Source organism: Arvicanthis niloticus, chromosome 6, assembly GCF_011762505.2.
Source record: "Arvicanthis niloticus isolate mArvNil1 chromosome 6, mArvNil1.pat.X, whole genome shotgun sequence".
In the NCBI taxonomy this organism is placed as follows: domain Eukaryota; kingdom Metazoa; phylum Chordata; class Mammalia; order Rodentia; family Muridae; genus Arvicanthis; species Arvicanthis niloticus.
Genome location: NC_047663.1, coordinates 94,977,705 through 95,000,478, shown reverse-complemented (window position 1 = coordinate 95,000,478; position 22,774 = coordinate 94,977,705). Strand labels below are relative to the sequence as shown.

The window sequence follows — 22,774 nt, the reverse complement described above, 5'->3', positions numbered from 1 at the left end:
AAGGGCTTTTGACCTCTGAACCATCTCTCCAGTCCCCAGATATATTTCCTAAATCTATTTATTTCTGTTATTGGCCTTCCTTTAATATCCCAGGCTGGCCTGAAACTCGCTCTATAGCCCAGGCTGGCCTAGAATTCACTGTGTAGCCCAGGCTATCCTCAAAACCCATAGGTGATCCTCTTGCTTGGCCTCCCTAGTACTGCAGACATGAGCCACCAATATTGCTGTTTCTTCAGAATGAAGCCTACTATTGAACTCACAGGCCAGCTGTCCACAGTGGGCTTTGTGTGGACCACACAATTTTCTCCTGTTGGAGATAACGTACAATGACTCACAACTTGTCAGAGAAAACCTCATACTTCCAGACTTTACCTTCCTTTCTGTTCATACTTGGAGCTTGTGTACAAAACTATGGGTTTTTGCAAGAACCGTTTCCATGCATACATAACACCATGTTCTGTTCAGCTCTCCCCATTACCTTCCTTTGTCCTCCTTCCCTCTCACTGGTCCCCTTCCTCCCCCATATAGACTTGCCTCTGATTTCATGTCTTAGGTGTACATATGATATGCTTCTGTATGAGTGAGGGGGGGATGTGTGCACATGTGTGTGTGCATGTGTGTGTGTATGTGTGCATATGCATGTGCATGTGTATATGCACATGTGTGTGTTCATACATACTGTGTGTGCAGGTAGAGGCCAGAGACAGACACGATGTCCTGCTCTCACTGTCTGCCATACCCCTTTGAGACAGGGTCTCTCACTGAACCTAGAACTCTGCTGGTTGCCAATAAACCCTGGTGGTCCTTCTGTCTCCACGCGCTTCAGAGCTGGGGTTACAAACGGTATGTAGCTATACCTATATTTTTATGGAGGTGCTGGAGATTTGAACCCAGGTCCTCAAACTTGGACAGTGAGTGCTTCTAGCCATTGAACCATCTTCTCAGCCCCTCTTCTTAAGATTCTGCATGTGAAAGAAACCATGCAGTATTTGTTGTTGTTGCTGCTGCTGCTGATGATGATGTTATTGTTGTTGCTGCTGCCGCTCCCATTTCCTTCTTCTGCACCCTCTCTCGGTCCCCTGAGATACCTCTTTGTCATCTTCCCCAGCATAGTCTTCCTCCTCCTTCCATGACCTGTGTGTTTTTCTGTCTGGAGTCCACATATGAGAAAGCACAGGGAATGTTCTCTTCCTCATATGCCTTGTTTCGTCTCACCTGGTCATCTCCAGAGCCATCACTTTCTCTGAAAATGACATCATTGTGTTCTTTTGAACAGCTTCCCAGAGCTTTCTAGCCACACCATGAGCGGGTACCACACAGGATGGCTTCTTTCTGAAGCTAATGACTTTTTTATCTAAATACATTACCTCTTTAAAGCTCACTGCTTATGGATATGACTGTAGACACTAACGTCAATGGCAACCCAACAATGGAGCTGACCAATAGCCAGACTCTGCTGCCTGTAGAAGAAATGGCCGCTCCTGCCCTCTCTGTTGAGAGACACAATCCAAGCTGTCAAAGACATATCAACACTAACCAGATTTCATTTTTCACAGTTGGAAAGATGAAAGGGAACCCAAGGAAGCAGAACTTCATCATGAAGTAACTGAGACATTATTTAGCCAAGCCTATGCAGCGCCCCCAAGCAGCTCTTGGCTCAGCTAAAATTTCCCTTATGTAATGAATCACATTGGTCCTGGCTTTAAGTCTGAATCGTTCCATTAAACTGTGAGATGCCTATCAATGAGCACTGTGTCAACTTCTATCTTTGTTCACTGCTAGAGCAGATGACATGTCCTTCAGTATGGCCAGCAAGCACTCACCACTGAACTACTCCACCACTAGATACAAGCATACATGCACATGTGCAAGAGTACAACTTCAAGTTGATAAATGGTAGGTAGGTAGGTAGATAGATAGATAGATAGACAGACAGATAGACAGATACAGACACACAGATAGTCAGACAGACAGATGAGAGAGTAAGTAGACAGGTAGATGTGTGGCAGATGTTTGGGTAGATGGATGGATACATCTGTGGGTAGATTGGTGAACTGATGGATGGACAGATGAATGATTAAAGAGTGGATGCATGAATGCAAGGATGGATGGATGGGAGGCTTCAGAGAAGAATGCATAGATAAATCATGGGTGTATTTGGGTGGGTATATAGATGGATGGATATAAACTATGAGATAGCCCTACAATATGATTCAATCCTAAGGTTCTAACTTATGCTACAACATGGATGAGCCTTACAAATGTCACCCTAATGAAAGGCCAGCAATACTTTGTAACCACCCTAGGTGCCATGTGGTGGAGACCAGTGGTGTGACAATGGAGACAGCTCCGGTGATGAAGGAAGGGGGTGAGGGAGTGCTGTCTCACAGATATTGGTGAGGGGAAGTATGGAAGCAGTGGCCCCAATTACAGTATACTGGCACCCCAGAGATGGTGTATTACCAAGAACATGAGTAGCCATTTTTTTTTAAATAGAGACCACTTTTTTAAAATAGAGACGGTGAGACTGGACTTGATCCAAGTTGCAGGCACAACCTGGTTTGCCAAGTCCCACTTAAAACGTGATTCGCCACCTTCAAGAATCTCAAATGTCTGCCTGAGTTGCTGTGGGGCCAGTCAGATTTAATTTGATAGGATGGAACTTTCCAGAACCATATGGATACCAATTCAGAACCAGACTCACCCCAACTGATTTCCCTCCCAGGCAGGGCAAGTGACAGAGCTGGCACTTACGCAGCTATTTGCTTCGGGTTTTAATGGAAAATATGGTCATGTCACTCAAAGGAGAAACAAATCTCAACCCACACTGGAGCCAGAGCTTAATAACACGGCCAAGCGTTGGCGGAGGCTCTGCAGCGGTATCGAGCTCAGGAACAACAGAAAACCGTCTGCACCACCCCTGCTTTGTGATCTGGGCGGGGAGGGGGGATGTGGTGGGGGGAAGGGATGAAACGCCAGCACCGCCCCTGCTTTGTGATATGGAGGGATGGTGGGGGGCATGGTGGCAGAAGTACTCCTTCAGGCTTAGCTGAAAACACCAAATGGGGTCTCACAAATTAAAGCAGCAGATGATGGTCCCCCTCTGCCCCAAGCTAGGAACAGCCTTACACCAAAATATCCACACGGGTACAAATCTAAACAGATCTAATTCCCCTGCAGCAATCCAAACTGTTTTAATGCAGTTTCTTGGTGGTATACTATATTTCTCTCAAAAGCAAATGGAAATCCCTCTGCCATGAATTCTGACCACAAATTGCTAAGTTCTAGAAATGAGATAGGAGGAGAAATGGTGTTGGCAGCACAGAAGGCAGGGCAGAAGGCACTCCAGAGTCTAGAGATCTTCATCATGAACGCACATACTCTCCTCTTCATCAAGGGACCAAGGAGTTGAGAGTGCGCGTGGTAATGTGCTGTAAGGCTCCGGTCTGAGCCTGTCTCCGCTTCCCCACCCATGTTTGCCTCTTGTCCATCGCTCCACTCACTGCTCTCCGCTCTCTGAACCTCATCACCAACCAAGTCTTCTTCACTGCCCTCAACTGTGCTGGAAGCATCACCTCCCTCTTCCTCTATCCTGAAGGACCAGCCCCATCCAGGCAGTTCGCTCATGGTCCCTGGCTCCCCACTTCCGTATCCGGTAACAATGAATATGAGTTGGTCCCCGGGGCTGTAGAGATGGCTCAGTGGTTAAGAGCGATTACTGCTCTTATGAAGATCTGGAGCTCCGCCCACAGTATCCACATCAGTATTATCCGTAACTCCAGCTCCAGGGATCCAACTCCCTCTTCTGGCCTCTGCAGGCAACTACACACACATGCATATACATACATATAAATGGATCATAAAATAAAATTTTAAAAAAATCACGTTTGCCAACTCTGAGCGTATTCTGTCCCAGATCATCCTATGATAGGCCTCTCTCTCACAGTGAGGACCCAGTGATGCTGACCAGTTCATTGAGGTGCCCAGGTTGAGCCTGATACCCTGCTGGTCCATGCATTACACTCCTTCCTCATTTTCTGGCATCCTGGTCAGCCTTCCAGTCTCCAGCCGAACCCTCCTCTCTGAAAACTGCCCTTACTGTGCTGTTCCTCACTCTAAAATACTGGTCCTGGAGTTTGGAAGATAGCTCAGTTAGTGAAGTGTTTGCCACGTGTGGTGAAAATGGTCCCCATTTGTATATTTGAATACTTGATCTCCAGTTGGAGAAACTCTTTGGGGAGAATTGGGAGGTATGGTCTTGTTGAAGGAGTTGTGTGTGTCACTGGGGTTGGGTTCTGAGGTTTCAAAAGCCCACGCCATTTCCAGTTGGCTTTCTCTGCATGGTGGTTGTATCTTAAGATGTGAGCTTCCAGCTACTCCTCAGCACCGTGCCTACCTACCATCATGGTGGAGGACATAATGTAATGGACTCAACCTCTAAAACTGTAAGTAAGGCCTTAATCAAGTCTTCCTTTGAAAAGTGTCCTTGACCATGGTGTTTCTTCACAGCAACAGAACGGTAACCATGATTAGCCAGTCGCTGGCCTGTGTCTCCATTGTGATGGCTGGGTAGTTGAGTCGTAAGTTGTATGCTGAGTTTCTCTAGCAAAGCCTAGAGCTGGGGAGAACATAGCACTGGGCTCAAGAGCAGCCATAGTGGACATGTTCTACAAAAGTATCTTTTATTTGCTTGATGTAACTGTCATCTCGGAGGCTTGCTGCCTCTGTCTGCTGACCCAGGCCCTATTCCTGAAAGCTTCTAGCGTCTGTAAAATCATATCTAGGCCTAAGATGTTCTCAGCCTCTGAGACTTACTGCTGAATAAGCTTATCCTTTCTAGTCCTTTCTGAGCTCTGGCTGGTTCAACTCAGCTTTCTGCCTCAAACTCCTCTCCAGGCTGACTCTTCTGGCTTCTCCTAAATTGTTCTGCTTGGCCTCATACTAATTTTGGCTGCATGATTAGGCTCCTTCTCATTCTCTGGCTTCTTCTATCTTCGCCTGTATCTAGCTTGTTCTCTTGAACCTGTTTCTGTACAATTCTCCCAGTAAAACTGCCTCCTTCTCTTTTTCTCTCTCTTAAATAGCTTCCCTTTGCTCTCTCTTCTTGTGAGAGTTGGGCGTATCCTATTCGGTCAAATCTTTCTCTGATTCGTCACTTTGTCTGCCACTCAACTAGACATCAGTCTCAAACATGGGTGCTTCCTCCTACAAACTAACTTTACCTTTGTTGTTTGGGATTAAAGATGCATACTTAGTGCATATCTGTATTCAAAGCAGAGGGGTTAATGGTGTGTGCTAAGGCTGAGCCACACCACAACTAGAAACATGTTTTTTTTCCAGTAAACAACACAATCTCAAGGTTCACAGTGTGATCGAATATCCTGCAGCAGTGTTCCTTGCATGGACAGAAAGCCCCACTGTAGACCATATTCTGAGACTCTTGCAGGGAGGCGGGTTGGACACTGAGTCTCATGTAGCTCGGGATGGCCTCAAACTGACGACATAGCTGATGCAGACCTGGAAAGCTTGAACTCTGGATCCTCCTGCCTCCAGCCTGCCCCCGCCCCCGCCCCTGCCTCCACCCTTGACCCACCCACCCCCCAGTGTTGGGGTTTCAGGCATAGGCCGTGGAATCATGACTGCTCAAGTTCTCCTTCCCTCCAAACCAGAGTGGTTTAGTTTCACATACCAGGACTGACAGATATCATGTTCCTGCTCTGGGCCCCAGACTGCTGGCAGGTGGCTATACTCTGATCATTGTCAAGGTTGCTATCCCTCCTCTGTGGGCTTAGGGAGAACTCTGGCCTCCATGGTTGATTAAAATCCAGGCAGGTGCAGAGGCCAGGGGAGGCTGCAATGTCCGTGCTCCTAGTCTCTCAACCTTTAGCACCATTGGCAACAAAGAGACTCTCAATGAGTGATGGCTAGTTTCTCTCAAACACTGTGGCCAAATTCCTCAGGCAGCCACAATCCCTGCATGGGAACCAGAGCCCCATGAATGACCTTTGACACGAGAGCGTTCTGCATACCAACCCAGGTTTACTGAGGACCCGGTGTGCCTGAGATTGCCATAAAACCTCCTTCTGATACAAGTCCTGTCTCTTGTGTGACCAGCAACACAGTCACACACTACACACCCCGCCCTGAAAGTCTCAGTCTGCATCCCCACCTTCATCTGACACCTTCAGCCATCCCAATCAAGGCAACCCTCTCCATCATAACTGTAACAAAAAATCTTATTAGCAGCATCAGAATGAGAAGCTACACATGACATATGTAGGATTAGTATCATGTGACATATGTAAGATTAGTATCATGTGACATATGTAAGATTAGTATCATGTGACATATGTAAGATTAGTATCATGTGACATATGTAAGATTAGTATCATGTGACATATGTAAGATTAGTATCATGGCCTCTTCACAAACTAGCAGACCTATATAGCCAACACTCAGTGTGGCGACACTCAGAGGCTCCTGCCAAGCTCCCCCAGGCCCCTGGTGGTCTCTCCTCATCCCCGGCTGCCAACAGCTTCAGCTGTGCCACTCTGGCCATGCTTGACTGAAGTAGGACAACATCCACACAGCAGCAAACAGGGGCAGGTTCCCCCCCCCAACCCCCGACACCTACCAGTATCTGGAGATTTGTGTGGCTGTCACACTATGGGACAGATGTGTTCCTGACATCTAGTGTCAGGGGTCATTGATGCTGCCCAGGAGGCATCAGAAGAAGTCCATGGTGAGAGATCTGGATGTGGAGGGCGTGTGTGACCAGCTGTCGATGTCCCTGCCTCCTATCCTCACCTTTTCGTTCTGATCCATCCAGAAATTTCACAGGGAGGAAGGCAGAATTCAAAACAAAGATTCTGAGAGACTGAAACCTTGGTGCCATTAGAGTAAGGACATGGTTTCCCCTTCTCCCAAAGTGATTTTAAATGGCGTGTGCTGAGCTCCAGGCATCAAGATTCCTACTAAGCCGTGGTTCACATGGGAGTGTGTGCACATGCCCAGGTACACACTGGCACCTGGGTGCAGTCACCTAGCCACAAACACACAGACATACAGAGAGAGAGGAGAGACAGACAGACAGACAGACAGACAAAAGCACACAGAGACTCACGGACTCAGGCATACAGAGACCGGTACATACACATGGCCCAAGCTGGAGTGCATGACCACTCAGAAGAAAACCCTGACGGTCAAGCAGCCTAGCCTGCTTCACAAAAGTCTTTCTCCTCTGGGAAAGAAAGATGGATTTTTTCCCCTTTTCTCAAGAAGATGGATTTTCAAAACAAGTGCTTCTCCATCTACGAGTAGGCTTTACCTCCCGAGCATCACATATTGATCAGCCTCTTATTGTCAATTTTCTTTGAGTTGAACTGGAGAAAAATATAATCTAATTATACCCCTCCTGACAGGTGGGGATCAGTCACCCTAAATCCAATTCTGCGTGCTTCTGTGATTAAGGTGCTTAATTTGGGGGATGACAGAGCAAAAGCTCTGGCCATGTTTTAATGCAATTAGCATGGAATGCTTATATCCAAAGGCTCAGGATGTCACAGCTGCTGCACCACAGAAGTCACCAAGAGTCACTGACATCTCCCCAGACTCCCTGGAACACGAATCAGTAAACCTCGTGCTCCATTTCTACATGGGAAAGGAGAAGCAGTCAGCAGTCCCTGGTCCTGCTGCCATCCCACACTGTGGCTCTTCAAGCCACCAACTCCTGAGTTTTCTATTCTGCAAACCTGCAAAAACTATTTTTTATTTTTTAAATGTTGGAGCCCACATAAAGTTGACAATCTTTCTTCTTAGCAAGAAGGTTAGGTGGATTAATCAATCGAGGGAACGTGGTAAACGCACACGATGGAGTTTTATTTTTGTTGTGAAGGAAAACAAAACCATTTTCTCGGGAAACCAGGTGGAACTAGAGACCGACTCAAACCTGAGCCAGACTCAAAAGACAAACGTCACATTTGCTCTCACTTACGGGCCCTAGACTTTATATAGCTGCATAAAATCATTGACATGAAATCAAAACAGAGGCAAGGCTGCCTAGGGAAGGAGAAAGTGGTGGGCGGGAGTAGGAGGGTGGGAGGGCGTGTTGCACTCAAAGTACACAGCATGCTTGAATGACGATGTGGTTGTAGGCTCACAGACGATTCCGTCAGTCAAGGGGGAGCTTGGGGAACCAAGTTCCAATCCCTAGCAGCCAGATCAGAAAAACAGCTGGGCTTGGTAGTGCACATCTGTAAACCCAGCACTGGGCAGAAGGAAGGAGGAGGAGCACCAGACCTCACTGGCCAGCCAGCCTAACCAAGTCAGTGAGCTCCAGGCTCAGTGAGAGACCCTGACTCAAAAACTAATGTGAAGGACAGTTGAGGAGGGGTACCTGATGTCAACCTCTGGCCTCACAGAATTACAAGCATTAGCACCTGAGCACAGGTGTGCACACCTCTCTCTCTCTCTCTCTCTCTCTCTCTCTCTCTCTCTCTCTCTCTCTCTCTCTCTCTCACACACACACACACACACACACACACACACACAGAGTGGGAGGTCTTTATGAGACCCATGAACAATGAATGCATGTCAATAAAAAAAATTGTTACTATCACTATCTCAGCATTTTATGTATGGTGTTTTGCCTGCAAGTGTCTGTGTATCACACGTATGCCCAGTGCCTAACAGTGTGTTCAGTACTCTGCAATAAGACTTACAGATAATTGTGAGCCACTATGTGGGTGCTGGGACTTACACCTGGGTCCTCTGAAGAGCAACCTGTGCTCTTGTCCTGTTCTCACCTCTTCAGCCTCAGAAAGAAAAATTCAAGAGACTTTTTGAATGTCAAGATACTATCATTTCATACACAGAGACACACCCAATCAATCAGGACAGATCACATGCTGCTGCAGTAATGACACCCCATAAAGACACGACCTGCTTTTCTTGCTTCTGTACTGCATATGGAGGAGCCAAGAGGGGAACAGGTTTGGCCTCCACCCTCACCTGACCTGGGACGTGGGGAATGAGGCTGACGGTCATTCATCCCCGGAACACCCATACCCAGGCCAGGCAACACAGAGAGGACAGTATTAGAAGCTGCACACAGTCAACTTACCACCCAGTCTGGAGCTCACACCCTGCACTTCCACCCCAGACCATTGGTCACTACGAGTCACCCCATCACAGGATGGAGGAAGGACGTGGCTCCTTCCACAGACTGAGGAGAGAAGAAGGGCAATGAATGTTGAAAAATTCATTCCTTCAGTGCATGATAATGTTTAAGATCTGAACACACACACACAAAACCTTCGATATAATTGACATGATTTTAGGAAAAGAAGCAACTATCTCCCCAGCCTCAAAAAAAAATTAAAGAAAATCTTCAATCAATATTCACAGTTCTGTGATGTTTTCTCTGTGTCTTTGTTTCTTTACGCCATGAATATTTGACATCAAATCACCCAGGACTAAGATACACTATCTGAGGGAGTCTGGCTGTAAACAGTTAGAAAGAATAACAAGAAGCAGGCCTCCTTAGGTGCCCTCACCACCAGAGTGCAGACTCACAGAAATATTCAGAACACCCAGCCCCTCTCAATGGTTTGACAGCCATAGCTCCAGCATCCTCTATGTGATCTCCATCCCTGGAAGCCTCCAGATGTAAAGTCCCTACAACAACCATGTCCTCAGACCCTGCATCCTTCCTGCCTCCTCCTCTCATCCCAAACAAAGTCCTCACAGCCCTGTGTCCCCTTCTTGATCGACCCTCTTTGTCAACTTGGACCCCTCCATCTGCAACACACTCCTAAACATGCTCTTTCCTCCTTTTCCCACACCCACATGTAATACATGGTGGGGAGGAGAGACTCCGAGCCTGACTCGGCCTGCAGCAACGTGCCTATGACAGCTCAGGCCTGCAGGGTAAGATGGAGGCCTCACAGCATGGATACACAGCTCTGCCCAATCCCATAGGCTACACCTTCCCTGCTGATCCCTTGGTCCCTCTAATGATGCTCAATTTGTATCTTTTCTACATCTCAAGGTCCAAAAACCCATCACACGCCTTTTTTAAGACAAGGTCTCATACATACCAGTGTTTCAGTTTTTTTTTTTTTTTCTGTTGTTGTATATATAAACCTGACCAAAAACAACGTGTGGAGAAAGGGGTTTTATTTGGTTCACACTTTCAGGTCACAGTACATTACTGAGGCAAATCAGGGAAGGAATGCAAGACAGGAACCTGAAGGCAGGCCTGCTTGCTGTTTAAGGCAGCATTGCCTATAATCACAGAACTCACTCACAGGCAAGGCTAGCTGGCTCTAACAGGCTCATGCTTCCCTAGCTTTCTGATACAATTCAGGCTACCCACCCAGGAAATGACACCGCCCACAGTGGGCAGGGCCTCCTGCATCAATTAACAATCAAGACAACCCTCCCCAGACTCCCCCACTCTGGTCTCCCTGAGGCTGCTTACCAAAAAAATCTTGCCTTCTCAGCCCACCCAATGTTGCAGGTATCTGCCTGTGCTCCCCACTACAGCCTGGACTCTGGCCACTGCAAGCTGCTGGTGCCAGACCCACTCCCCTAGGATCATCAACTCAGAAATCCTGTGCTCCGACATACCCTGGTGAGCCCAGTCCATGTGACTCTAACCTGCTTGGACCTCCCCAGTCCCCACACCTATGTGCCTTCCATAGCGGCTGCTCCATTTTGCAATTCTACCAACATGGTAACCACTACACCAAAGAAACCACAAGGACTTTCTGAAGAGGACTCCATTTGCCCAAAATTGACAAGTGGGATCTCATGTGTAGCTAAGGAAACAACAAACTGAGTGAACAGGAAGCCCACATAGTCCTTTTCAGCTATACATCTGACAGGATTAACACCCAAAATACATAAAGAACTCAAAAAACAAAGGGTCAAGAAAATAAAAGACCCAATATTGGGTCTGAACAGAGAGTTCTCAATAGAATAAATAAATATGGCTAACACCTCAGAAAATGTTAACGGTCCTTAGCAGTTAGGGAAATGCACGTTGAGCTGAGACTTCTTCATACCCCAGTCGGAATGGCTAAGATCAACAAAATAACTGGCAAAGAGTGCTAGCAATGATGTTGAGGGAAAGGAATCCTCATTCACTGAAAGGTGGTGCGGCCACTATGGACAATCCTCAGCAAACTAAAAATAAATCTACACATAACCCAGCTATGACACTCCTCACCATATGGCCAAGGACTCCACAAACACGTGCTCAGCCACGGTCACTGTTGCCCCACTCCCAATAGCTGGGAAATGTCCTTCGGCTGAAGGACACATGATGAAAATGTGGTGCCGATGCACCATGGAATAGTGTCAAGAAAAGTGTTATCATGACCTTCGCGGGTAAATGGATGGAACTAGAAAATACTATATTGTGTGAAGTAGCCCGGACATAGAAAGACAAACACCACATCCTCTCTCATCTGTGGCTCTGAGCACACATGCTAAAGTAACCACACAAAAAAGCAGGAAAGTAAAAAGGGACCACTGGGGGTGGTAGCTGTAGAGAAGGGAATGGGAATAGTAGAATACAGGTGCTATAAAGTGGAAGATGGAAAAATGAGGGGCTTTGACCGCGGAGAGGAGGGAGAACAATATAAAAGGAAAGAAAGGAAGGGGGAATAAATAACACAGAAATCTTTGAAGAAGGGACATAGGAGACCATATTATGCTATAGTTAACTAAAATTACTTATATAAAACATATATAAGTATATGTATGTATATATATAATGTGTGTGTATGTGTGTATGTATATGTCTATATGTATGTACATATGTGTATATATATATGTATATGGGTATATACATATATGTGTTTATATGTGTATATGTGTGTATATGTGTGTATGGATGTGTGCATGTGTGTTTGTATGTGTGTATATTGTGTGTATGTTTATATTTATGTATGTATATACATGCATGTGTGTATATTTATGTGTATATGTATGTGTGTTTATGTTATTATATGTTGTATATATGTATATGTGTGTATACATGTGTGTATGTGTGAGTATGTATATATATGTGCATATTTATGTGTGTATTTGTGTGTTTATGTATACATGTGTGTTATATGTATGTATGTTGTACGTATGTACATGTACTTTTATGTGTACATGCTGTGTGTATGCATGTATACATGTGTGTACCTGTATGTGTGTGTACATAGATATGTTTATATACATGTATATATGCATGTGTTTATGTATATATAGATTTGTGTGTTAATAGGAGTGTGTATGTACATATAGATTTGTGTGTATATATGTGTATACATGTGTATGAGTGTGTATATATGTTTGTGTTTGTGTATGTGTATATGTGTGCATGTGTGTACATATGCATGTTTGTGTATATATGTGTGCATGTGTATATACATGAGTGTATATATATGTATGTGTATGTGTAGATACATACATACATACATACATATAATTTAGATGAATTTATGCCACTTGCGATGATAATGCTTCCTGCAAGCACCACAGACTACAAAATTTCAGTACAGATATGAGAAATCTCCTGTCAAACTACTTGATCAGGATTGGGTTATTGTTGGTCAGAGCTGTCCAAGCTATTGATGCAGTCTTTGGTTGCATCCCAGGAGCTGAAGGTAAGTCTCTGTTGCTGAAGACACCATGCACTTTGGACACAGGACTCAGAGGATTACAACTGGATCTGACCTGGAAGCCTCCACCCTGAGAACTAGCTTTCACGGGACCAGAAAGTGCTTGCTATGTAAGCTGACAAGGGATGGAAGCAATCAATAGTTCTACTGGGCTGTGAAGCCTGTGAACCACAATAAAGACCAGCATGGCATGATATCTCTAAAGGTTGGGAGCTCCAAGGGGTCAGATGGAGCCAAGAGTCCTTGGTGAAGCCAAGGCAGAAGGCTGGCTAGGCTATGTAGAGTATGCATGGATTCCCCCTTGACACCCTGTAACCTAGTGAGAAAGAGAGATTCTTCTTCCTCTGAGCCACTCCTGGAGGTCCTGTTGCTGGCCACAGATGCTTGACTGCAGAAAGGACTGTGCAAAAAACTGCAAGTTGTTCAGAGAAAATCCAATGAAATGGTACCATCTGGCTGCTAACAAGAGCTTTGGAGGCAGAACGGCAGCAGGCATGCCCAGACAGTCTGGAACTTGGAGGGAAATGTTCACTTCAATAATCCCAGACTCCGCACTGGAAGATCTGTTTCCTCCTCCCCTGCCTCTGACGTCATAAAGGCTTAGTCCCTAGGAGCCCAAGCAGCAGGGAGGCTGCCCCCACTGCACACATGGAACTCTGAAACTTGCTGGGAGACCCACAGTAAAGGGGCCTTTAGAGAGAACAAGTCACCACACCTTCCTCTCCTCGTGACTGTACAAAACTTGAACAGCATGCTAACTGGAGCCTGGCCACAGTGGCAGGAGATACCAGGGCCTGTCCAATACCAGAGACAGGCAAAGCTGAGACTACCTGCTACAAGATAGCTTGTAGTATCCGGCCATTCACGAACACCTGCATTCACACGCTCAATGAACTACAGAGACATGCAAAGCTTTCTAACCTGAAACTCTCAAGGTACATAGACCAGCAAGGGCCAGAAGACATTTGCAGCCTTGGAAGCCCCTTCATCTGTGTCCCAAAGATTCTGTAGTGGGACAGCAATGAAAGACGGTACATACGTGAATGAATCTAGCTGTGTTTCAGTAAAACTTTATTAGTCTATACAACTTGGTTGCCAGCTCTGGCCCACGTGCGACAGCCTGTCTCTGCTAGACCACTCCGTCTTGTTTAAAATCCTCACCTAGTTCTCAGTTGCTCAAATGTTTGGAGATGAAATGAGAAGGTCAATCTCTCCCCCTTACCGCGGACAGAGGTGAAGCTTTCTACAGGCTCCATATGTGGATATCACATGCTGACGAACCACCAGGGCAGAACCCTCCACTGAGGAAAGATTCTCTTCCAAGAGTCGAGGTGTGGTGGAGCCGAGCATTGTGGGAAGATAGAGTATCTTGACAATGGATAAAACACTGCACACCTCTGCAATTCTCTATAAAGATTCCAGCAAAACGTGGGATACAGGCAAGCAGCCCTTCATCCCCAGGGGTTCTGAAACCACACCTACCACACAGTAAAAAAACATTTAAAGGTCTGGGGAGATTGCTCAGTGGTTGAATAACTTGCTGCAAAAGTAGGGGCACTGGAGTTTGAAACTCCAGAAACCCACCTAAGTGTTGGGTATGTAACTCCAGCCTTAGAAAGCGGAGACAGGGGATCTCCAGAGCAAGTTGGCCAGTGAAACTAGCCCTATCAGTGAGCTCTGGGTTTGATTGAGAGACCTGGCTTAATGAATAAAATGCAAGACCAGTCCCAACATCAACAGGAAGCCTCCACAAAAACACACATATACATGTACTCAGATCCATGTAAATAATCATGCATATACACACATGCATACCACACACAGAAAAATAATGGAAAAGGGGGAAATACAAAAATATTCAAACACTATCTTCTGTACTAAACACGTAGAGGCTTTGGTTGTTAAGCTCTAGACAACACAGCATAGCCACTGTTGGGAACATGGCACTGTAAGTCACTTACAGGTGGCTGGAAGACTATGGGGAATGTCTGTGAGTCACACACAAATACTACGTCATTTTATTTGAACATTGAAGGAGTTTGGTGTCTGAGATGAGCCAAAAACCAACAGTGAAATACTACCAGCTTTAAGAAATGGAAATTTTGGACTTCACATTGATGGCTTACAACTCAACTCTGAGGCAAGAGGATTGATATGAGTTCAAGAGCCTGGGCTATATAATAAAACCCTGTCTCAGAAAATAAAGCAAGGGGTCAGGGTAGCATACGCCTTTGGTCTCAGCACTAAGGAGGCAGAGGCAGACAGATCTCTAAGTTCAAGACCAGTCTGGTCTACAGAGTGATTTCCAGGACAGACAGGGCTACAGAGAAACCCTGTCTCAATAATCAAACCAACAAACGGGCAGAGAGATACCTCATCAGATAAAGCACTTGCCATTCAAGGCTGACAACCTGAGTCCAGCTCTCAGAAGCCGTAATGGAAAAGAACTAATCTCACAAAGTTGCCCTCTGATCACATGTGCACCGAAGCATGCATGCATCCACACTCATGAACACACATCACACACAACAATAGTAAATGTGTAAATAACTAAATATGGATCTGAAGAGATGGCTCAGTGGTTACTCTCTGCTCTTACAGAGGACCAGAGGACCACTTCTGCTGCTTCACAACCACCTATAACTCCAGCTTCAGGGGATCCAATACCTTCTTGTAGACCCCAAGGACACACACATACAAACAAAAAACAAATCTTAAAAAAATAAAAATAACTAAGTGAAAATGAGCCAGCAGCCCCTTCTGTTTCAAGTCTATCTTCCTTCCTGCCTGCCTGCTGCTTGCCTGCCTGCCTGCCTGCCTGCCTGCCTGCCTGCCTGCCTGCCTGCCTGCCTGCTGCCTGTCTGCCTGCCTGCCTGCTGCCTGTCTGCCTGCCTGCCTGCCTGCTGCCTGCCTGCCTGCCGCCTGCCTGCCTGCCTGCCTGCCTGCCTGCCTGCCTGCCTGCCTCACCTGAGGATCCCCAGGTCAGAATCTCTAGCCTGCACTTCCCCTGTGGCCCCAGATGGCTACATCTTCAGCCCTCACAACCTGCATCTCAGAGCACATTCAGCTGAGGAGCCCAAAGTCAAATTCTTGTCCTTTCTATTGTCCTGGAGGTCACCTCAGACCCTACCTCTTCCTCACACCCTTGGCTCAGGATCTCGTAAACCATTATCACAAATTCTCCTCAATTCCCACTGACCTCACTGTCATCAAAACCACCAGCATCATCCCTGAGGGGCCCTGGACCAACCTGCATGCGTGTTCCCTTCCTGTCCCTTGAGCTCCATGTCACATCCCAAAGTACACAACAGAAACGCAAACTAATTTGATGTCTGAGGTTAAAAATGACAAAGGCAAAGCCCAGGGCAGTGATACATACCTTTGATTTAAGTTCAAGGTCAGCCTGGTCTACACAGCAAGTTCCAGGCCAGTGAGGGCTGCATAGTGAGATCTTATCTAAAACTAATAATCATTACAAAGCCATGGGAAGGCAAGGGGGCTCAGTATTCCTATTGAGCCTGAGGACCAGTGAGTGAAATGCCCAGAACATACACAGTGGAAGAAGAGAACTAATTCCTGCAGCTGTGCTCTGACCTGTACATGTGGGTGATGACACATGTGTACACACTCACACACCCATACAAGCATACACACACACACACACACACTAAAAATGTATCAAAAACAATTTACAGAGGAGTTTGCCTACAGTCCCTTCCACAGCAGCCTGGCAGCAAACAGCAGCTGCCATATAACCAAGCAATGATTAAATACTTCTGAAATCAGTAGAGCCAGAGCTAGCACAACCCTCTCCCTAAAACTACTGCAGGTACAGGAGGCGTGTGCCTCCAGAAGGAACTAATAGTAGCGCTGTGTGCCTCCAAAACTCCTGTTTCAGCTCAAAGAATGACCCTGTGCTGTGCTTAGGTCCCAAACCTCTGTCCTTTGGGAGACATAGGAACTTCTTTCTGACTCCTACTTCTGCCCTGCACCCCATGGAAGCTTGCTGTACAAACGGCAGACACACTGTGTTCCGGTTGGTAGCCATGTCTCCAGGCCTGTGAGAGAACATGCCCAGGGGGAAATCTCCACTGCAAGGAGACAGTTTCCATGGGGGATGTCCACAGTGCTCAGATGGGAATCCAGAAACCAAGTGTGGCCCAAATTCTCTATGTCACTAGCTGGTTCTGGAAGGCTTTAGAAGGCTCCAGCAAGGCATGAAAGTGAACACTGGGCAATCTGCTCTGCCCACCTATGTCCCTGCCACCTGGAATTCCAGCAGGCAATCTGGGGACTGGGAACCTCAAACAGAAGCAGAAGATGGAGATGATACCTGAATCCACCAGAAGGTTGAAGTGGGGAGGAATGCCCTTTGTACCCTGCCAGTGGATCTGAGAAGGGTAAGAGAGTTGAAATCACCTGCATCGTGTTAAACAAAAAAATAAAACAAAAAATATAAGATTGTGGGCCGTCGAGAGGGCTCAGCAGATAAAGGTGCTTGCCACCAAGCCTGACAACCTGAGTTCCATCTCCAGAGAGAAATGGTCCCCACAAGTCGTCTCTAGAACTCTATGTGCATACTATGACACACATGTTCTGGTCATTCTCCCCCACCCCACCCCATACCTCATCCTCATTCTCATTCTCATTCTCATTCTCTCTCTCTCTCTCTCTCTCTCTCTCTCTCTCTCTCTTTCAAAAAAAAAAAAAGCAAAAAACCGTTTAGGCCTTTACTACTTACTTTGTGTCTTGCTGAAATGAGACACCAAGCATGTCCCATTCTCCTGTGACTTTCTCATGCCCTACCTCTCCTTCCTCTGAGGTATCTAGTTACCTGTGCTTGACTATGCGGAAGTGGAAGCCCATGGCAGTCCTGCAAGCTTCTCAATGCCACACAGCGAGAGTCACAGCAGAGGCTGACATTCAACATACCCCTGTGTGGCATTTGTCCTGACATGATGTAGTCACTGAAATCAACACACATTAGTTTTATCACAGCAATAGAAAAGTAGCCAAGGCAAGGCATGGAAGGCCTGGGTTACATCTGCCTGGCAGAGCAAAAGCAAAACAGACACCATGGGCTGAGAAGATTGCTTAGTCAGTAATGTGCTCACCTGGGACCAGAGTTTAATGTCAAACCAATGTCAGAAAGGGGGCATGGAGAGATGGCTCAGCAGTTAAAGAGCACTGGCTGCTCTTCCAGAGGATCCAGGTTCAAGTCCCAGCAACCACATGGCTGCTCCCAACTGTCTATAACTCCAGTCCTAGGGGGTCTGATCCTCTCCTCTCTCCTCCATGGGCACCAGGCATGCATGAGGTGCACAGACATACATGCAGGCAAAACACCCATACTCATAAAACAAATAGAAACATTTTAAAGCGAGGGAGAGACGGACATGGTGATGGGTTTATAATCCCCAGCCCTGGAGAGGCCAAAACAGGTATATCCCTTGAGTTGGCTGGTCAGCCAGCCTAGACCAATAAGAGAATCTGTGGCAGGAAAAATGTAAAGTAGCTAGTAGCAGCTGAGTGACCCCCAAGGTTGGCCTCGAGAACTATGCACAAGTACATGTGTGTGCCCACACGCACAGAAATAAGTGAAAGTAACCAGTGGCCTTCAACTGCCTTCAGTCTCTAGGAAGCTGTTGACAGGATATGGAGACATTCTGCTTGTCACCTGGACAGAGATATGGTCCAACACTGCTCACCCACAGCTCAGGACAGCCCTGACACCGCCACTAACAACAGTCTGGGTCTGCACCCAGAAGCGAACTGTGGGGAGGGGAGGGAGCCATAATGCCTATTGCCAGCAAAGGGTTTCTACTGCTGTGATAAAATATTGTGCATAAAAGAAACTTGGGGGTGAAAGGGTTTGCTTCAGCTTATAAACAGAGTCTCGGAGCCCATCACTGGGAGAAGTCAGAGCAAAGACTCTAGGGAAGGAACTGAAGCAGAGACCATGGGGGTGAGGGGTGAGGACAGGACACTGTGCACTGGCTTGCTCCACCTGCCCAGGGATAGCACCACCCACAGAGGGTTGGGCCCCTCCCACATCAGTCATTAATCAAGAAAATGTCCTACACCACAGGCAATTTGATGGAGACACTTTCTTAATTGAAGTTCCTCCTCCTGGATGAGTCTACCTTGTGCCATACGACAAAGGAAGAAGAAAAGACAAATGGAAAGCCATAGTCTTGATACACCCAGCACAGTCTTGAGGTACCTCCACTCAGCAATCCCACTGACAGTTAGTGACCTTCCTGTTCTCATCCCAACCCACAAGGGATGGCTCAGCAGGTCCACTAAGGATCTTTGGGGAGCGGGGCCTCAGTGAGTTACTACCCTTTAGAATTCAGTTCCACCCAGCAACAACCAGGGACTCTCAGCCCGACCACCTGGTGCTGAAGAAGGGGACGCAGGTAGGCAATTCCCTAGAGAGGTTTTCCTCCCCTCCAGGAAGAGCCACAGGCTGCAAATCACACTGGGATCTCTCCCTGGGGTTGGAGAAAGCAGAAGAAACTATGAGACTTCTGACCCCAAGAGGCAGGCAGCAGTATTTGCCTGGGTCCTGTGGATCGTACATTTTAATAGTTATTTATGTATTTAAGTGAGGGTCAGGTGCAGGAATATGTCATAAAATTAGAGAGTGACCATGAGGGGGGGAGGAGGCAATGAGAGAAGGGGGAGGGCAATAGAACACAAGTAACAAGAAAGCAGAAAGGGGGTGCTGAGGGGGGGCAGGGTAAAATGAGGGGGTGAAGAAGAGAAAAAAATAGGTGCATGCCTGTGCATGTGTATATGTGTGTGAGTGTGTGTGTGCATGCACACATGTGTGTACATGTGTATACATGTGTGTGTAGGTGTGTGTGCATGCAAACACGTGTGTGTATATACATGTGTGTACATGCACGCTTCAAATGCCATAAGAAAACCTAATACTTTATATACTAACCAGCATAAGATTATAAAAAATACTGTTTAGAATAAATAAAACTAGAAAAAGGAAAGGTTAGAAGTAGTAAGAAGTCCTCTCCGGGGACCCCAGCAAGATGTCATGATTAGAGGGCCTAGAAGTTCTCTTGTGTCCCCTAAAAGTCTCCTTTACTAAACAACCCAACCCCCACTCCACCCCAAAAACAAAAGCACAGCCAGGAAGCTGCTCAGAGGAACAGCCAGTTACAGGGAAGCCTCTTCCACCAGATCACCAGGAGATGAGAAGAGACATTTTATTCTTAAAAAAAAAAAAAGAAAGTCTGGATGTAGCCTGATGGCCCAGCAGCTCTACAGAGAAGAGTCCACAGTGTCCTGTCACTAAGGAACAAGGAGGGTTGTAACACTCTCAACCAGCTAACGGTCGCTAAGGACAAAACCCAGGGAAGGGTGCTGCTCTCTGCTTGGCCCATTCTCTCAGAGCCATGGGTGGGGACCGGGACTCTGCTTCCCCAGGAAGGAGCCATGTCTCTTCAGTAGCCCTTTAATCTCTGCTTCCCATCCCCTATGCCTTCACACACACACACACACACACACACACACACACACACACACACACACCTGCTCCAGCCTGCAAACACCTCGCTGGATGATCAGATGATGCAAACACGGAAGAGGAATTTGGCAGGTGTTACAGGCCGCCCTAGGCTCTGGGTGATCTTTAAACTAAAAGCAGGAGAGTTTGCCCAGGGGGCCACAGGACCCTTAAAAAAGAAGCTTACGACCAGGCCTGGGGAAGATCACTTCTGTCTAGATCCTGCATATTCCTTCAAACCTATACCACAGGGCTCCTGGCACCCACCATACTCCTCGACAAAGGCTCAGTGGGATTTGTTTTGGAATTCTTTTCACCTCCAGAAAGCGCTTGGTGGGGACATGCTGATGTGCCACCGAGAGCTGGTCCTTAGGGTGATTTCTGGCACTAAGTCTCATTATTGAGCACACAGTGTGCCAGAGCCACTCAAAGTGCATCTTCCAAACAAGCCTTACTTAACCTCCAGAATACACCACCACGAAACTGGGCCTATTGACACATCCACTTTGCCCACCAAGATGCTACAGCTCAGAAAGGTTATGTGATTTGCCCAAGGACACCCAGCTGAGGGCAGACAGAATATACACTCAGCCTTGACAGCTAGGCATTCAACTGCCCTGGGTCACTTCCATTGATGCTGGAATCCCATTCTTTAGCAGAATTCTGTCTCAAAGAGATGGAGGGGAAGGGGAAGCTCCCAGCCACCAAAGTTTCATGACACTACACTGCTGCTCTGCTTGGGACCAGGTGTTTCCTCCCACTCCCTTCTAGGCCCTTCCACCATGTGGCCCAGGACACTGTCCACAAGTATCATCTTCCACTGGGATCTCAGAAGTGGTTCAACTTGGCCCCAATGGGTTTGTAGCCCTCTTCAGAACACAGTAGCATCCAGAGGAATGTGAGCATCAATACAAGAGCCGGCCTAGGCAGAAACCACTGAGCTTCAAGGTGGCCAGATGCCACCCAAATGACTCAGGAGGAAGGGGCCGCTCCCTCAAGGGGTTCATCAGCAAGTCATCAAATTGATAAGACAAGCTCAGCCAAGCAAACATGGGGGAAGCAGAGCCCAACACCACTAATCATTAAAAACAGCCAAGGTGGCAGCCTCGGCAAGGACAGCAAGTACCTCCCAGCGCAAGGTCTGCCGAATCACACCTGGGAGGGAGTCCGGAGGAGCAGAGTCTTCGGAGGCCAAACGGTCTTCATCCCGTTCATGCCCCAAAAGGCGCCATACACAGACTTAGCATTTACCCTTGGCTGCTAGGGACAGAGCCTGACAGAAGTGCCAACGGATTCCAAGAACTTTATCTGGCTGTCCCCGTCTGTGAGGCTAGGGAGAAGAATGTGGGGACTGGGGTGGAAGCCATGTGCCTCCTGTCCACACTTCTCAGACGATGTGGAAGGGACAGGAAGGTGAGGGGCTTGTGACTAGTGCACACTGACTGCGGTCCCAGGCTGAACACCGCCACCGGGCATGATGAGTTCTGTGTCCTAGAGACCCTCCCAAGGGGACAGTTTGCACAAACAGTGATGTTCCAAAGAGGCACCCCGACAGCCCTGGCCAGAATAGGGGTGCCACCTTAGAGCTGCTTAAACAACCCTACATCCTTCTCCTTTGGGGGGCCTCCAGGACCCCCCGCTCCTCCTTTTAGACAAGCTACAGAGTCCAGTTGAGACTGCTCCCCACCAGCCACACCTTGTGAGCTTATTAGGAAATCAACAGCACATAAACACAGTTCTTGTCATCAAGCATCCAAGATCCCTGGGCTGTCCCTCCAAGCAAGCAGAATGCGCCAGCAGGAGTTGCTGCCCAGTTACCAACTTCACCCAGGCGATGGCCAAACATCCCTAGACCACCGCATCCCCGACCCACGTCCCGGCTGCCCGGGCTTACTTACACTTCCGCCTTCACCACCTGTGTGGGTGTCGAGCTCGTCCCGGGCTGGACGCGGTGTCGTGGCTCCGTCCTGGGGCTCGCTTCCCGCTCGCAGCCCCAGCCTCAACCTCTTCTGCTCCGGAGCGTCGTCCTCCCTCCTCTGCCGGCCCTCTCTGCCTCCTCTCAGCTTGTCTGCATCTTCAGGGCTGCCTGGCGGGCTGGCCATGGCTCCAGGTGGGGGCTCTCGGTGCCTGCTCTTAAGGTTGAGGAAAGAAGCAGGCGCCTCCCGCTGCAAGCGGCCTCGCGGTGGCACTGGGGCTTCTGCGCTCGGACTCGGGGTACGCGCCGGGCAGCTCTGAACAACTCTGCTGGCTCGCCACCGCCCTCTGCTGGCCGTCATGAGCACTGCGGATGGACCGGTCAATTCTGTGCGACCACTAGAGCAGGTACCCAGTGGATAGCCATTGAAGCAAAGCCATGTCTCCAGCCAGGTCTCACCCGATGTCCTAGGAAGGCAAGTAGAGAAGGGACGTCCAGAGAGGTTGGGAGAGGATGGACAACACAGTCACCCTTGTCTTCGGCTCTGTTTGTATTTGGAATGGTTTGGATCGGTATTGAGATCAACATGGAGAATTCTCAAAAAGAACATGTTCTGAGCAAAGGCTGGGTCTCTCAGCCTACACTGGGGGGTGAGAG

General features: G+C 47.7%; 1 protein-coding gene across 15 annotated transcripts in view; it reads right to left on the bottom strand.

The window, feature by feature from the left end:
- Nucleotides 1-22,374, bottom strand: part of Rbfox1 (RNA binding fox-1 homolog 1) — a 2,075,913-nt gene extending 2,053,539 nt beyond the window's left edge. Inside the window, exon 1 of one of the 15 annotated variants that reach the window (XM_076937363.1) lies at nt 22,101-22,374. In XM_076937363.1, coding sequence (XP_076793478.1) covers nt 22,101-22,304 — 204 coding nt within the window. In that variant the 5' untranslated portion in view covers nt 22,305-22,374. The remainder of the gene's footprint in view (nt 1-22,100) is intronic. The other 14 variants (XM_076937366.1, XM_076937354.1, XM_076937356.1 and 11 more) reach the window with 14 other exon arrangements.
- Nucleotides 22,375-22,774: the final 400 nt, after the last annotated feature.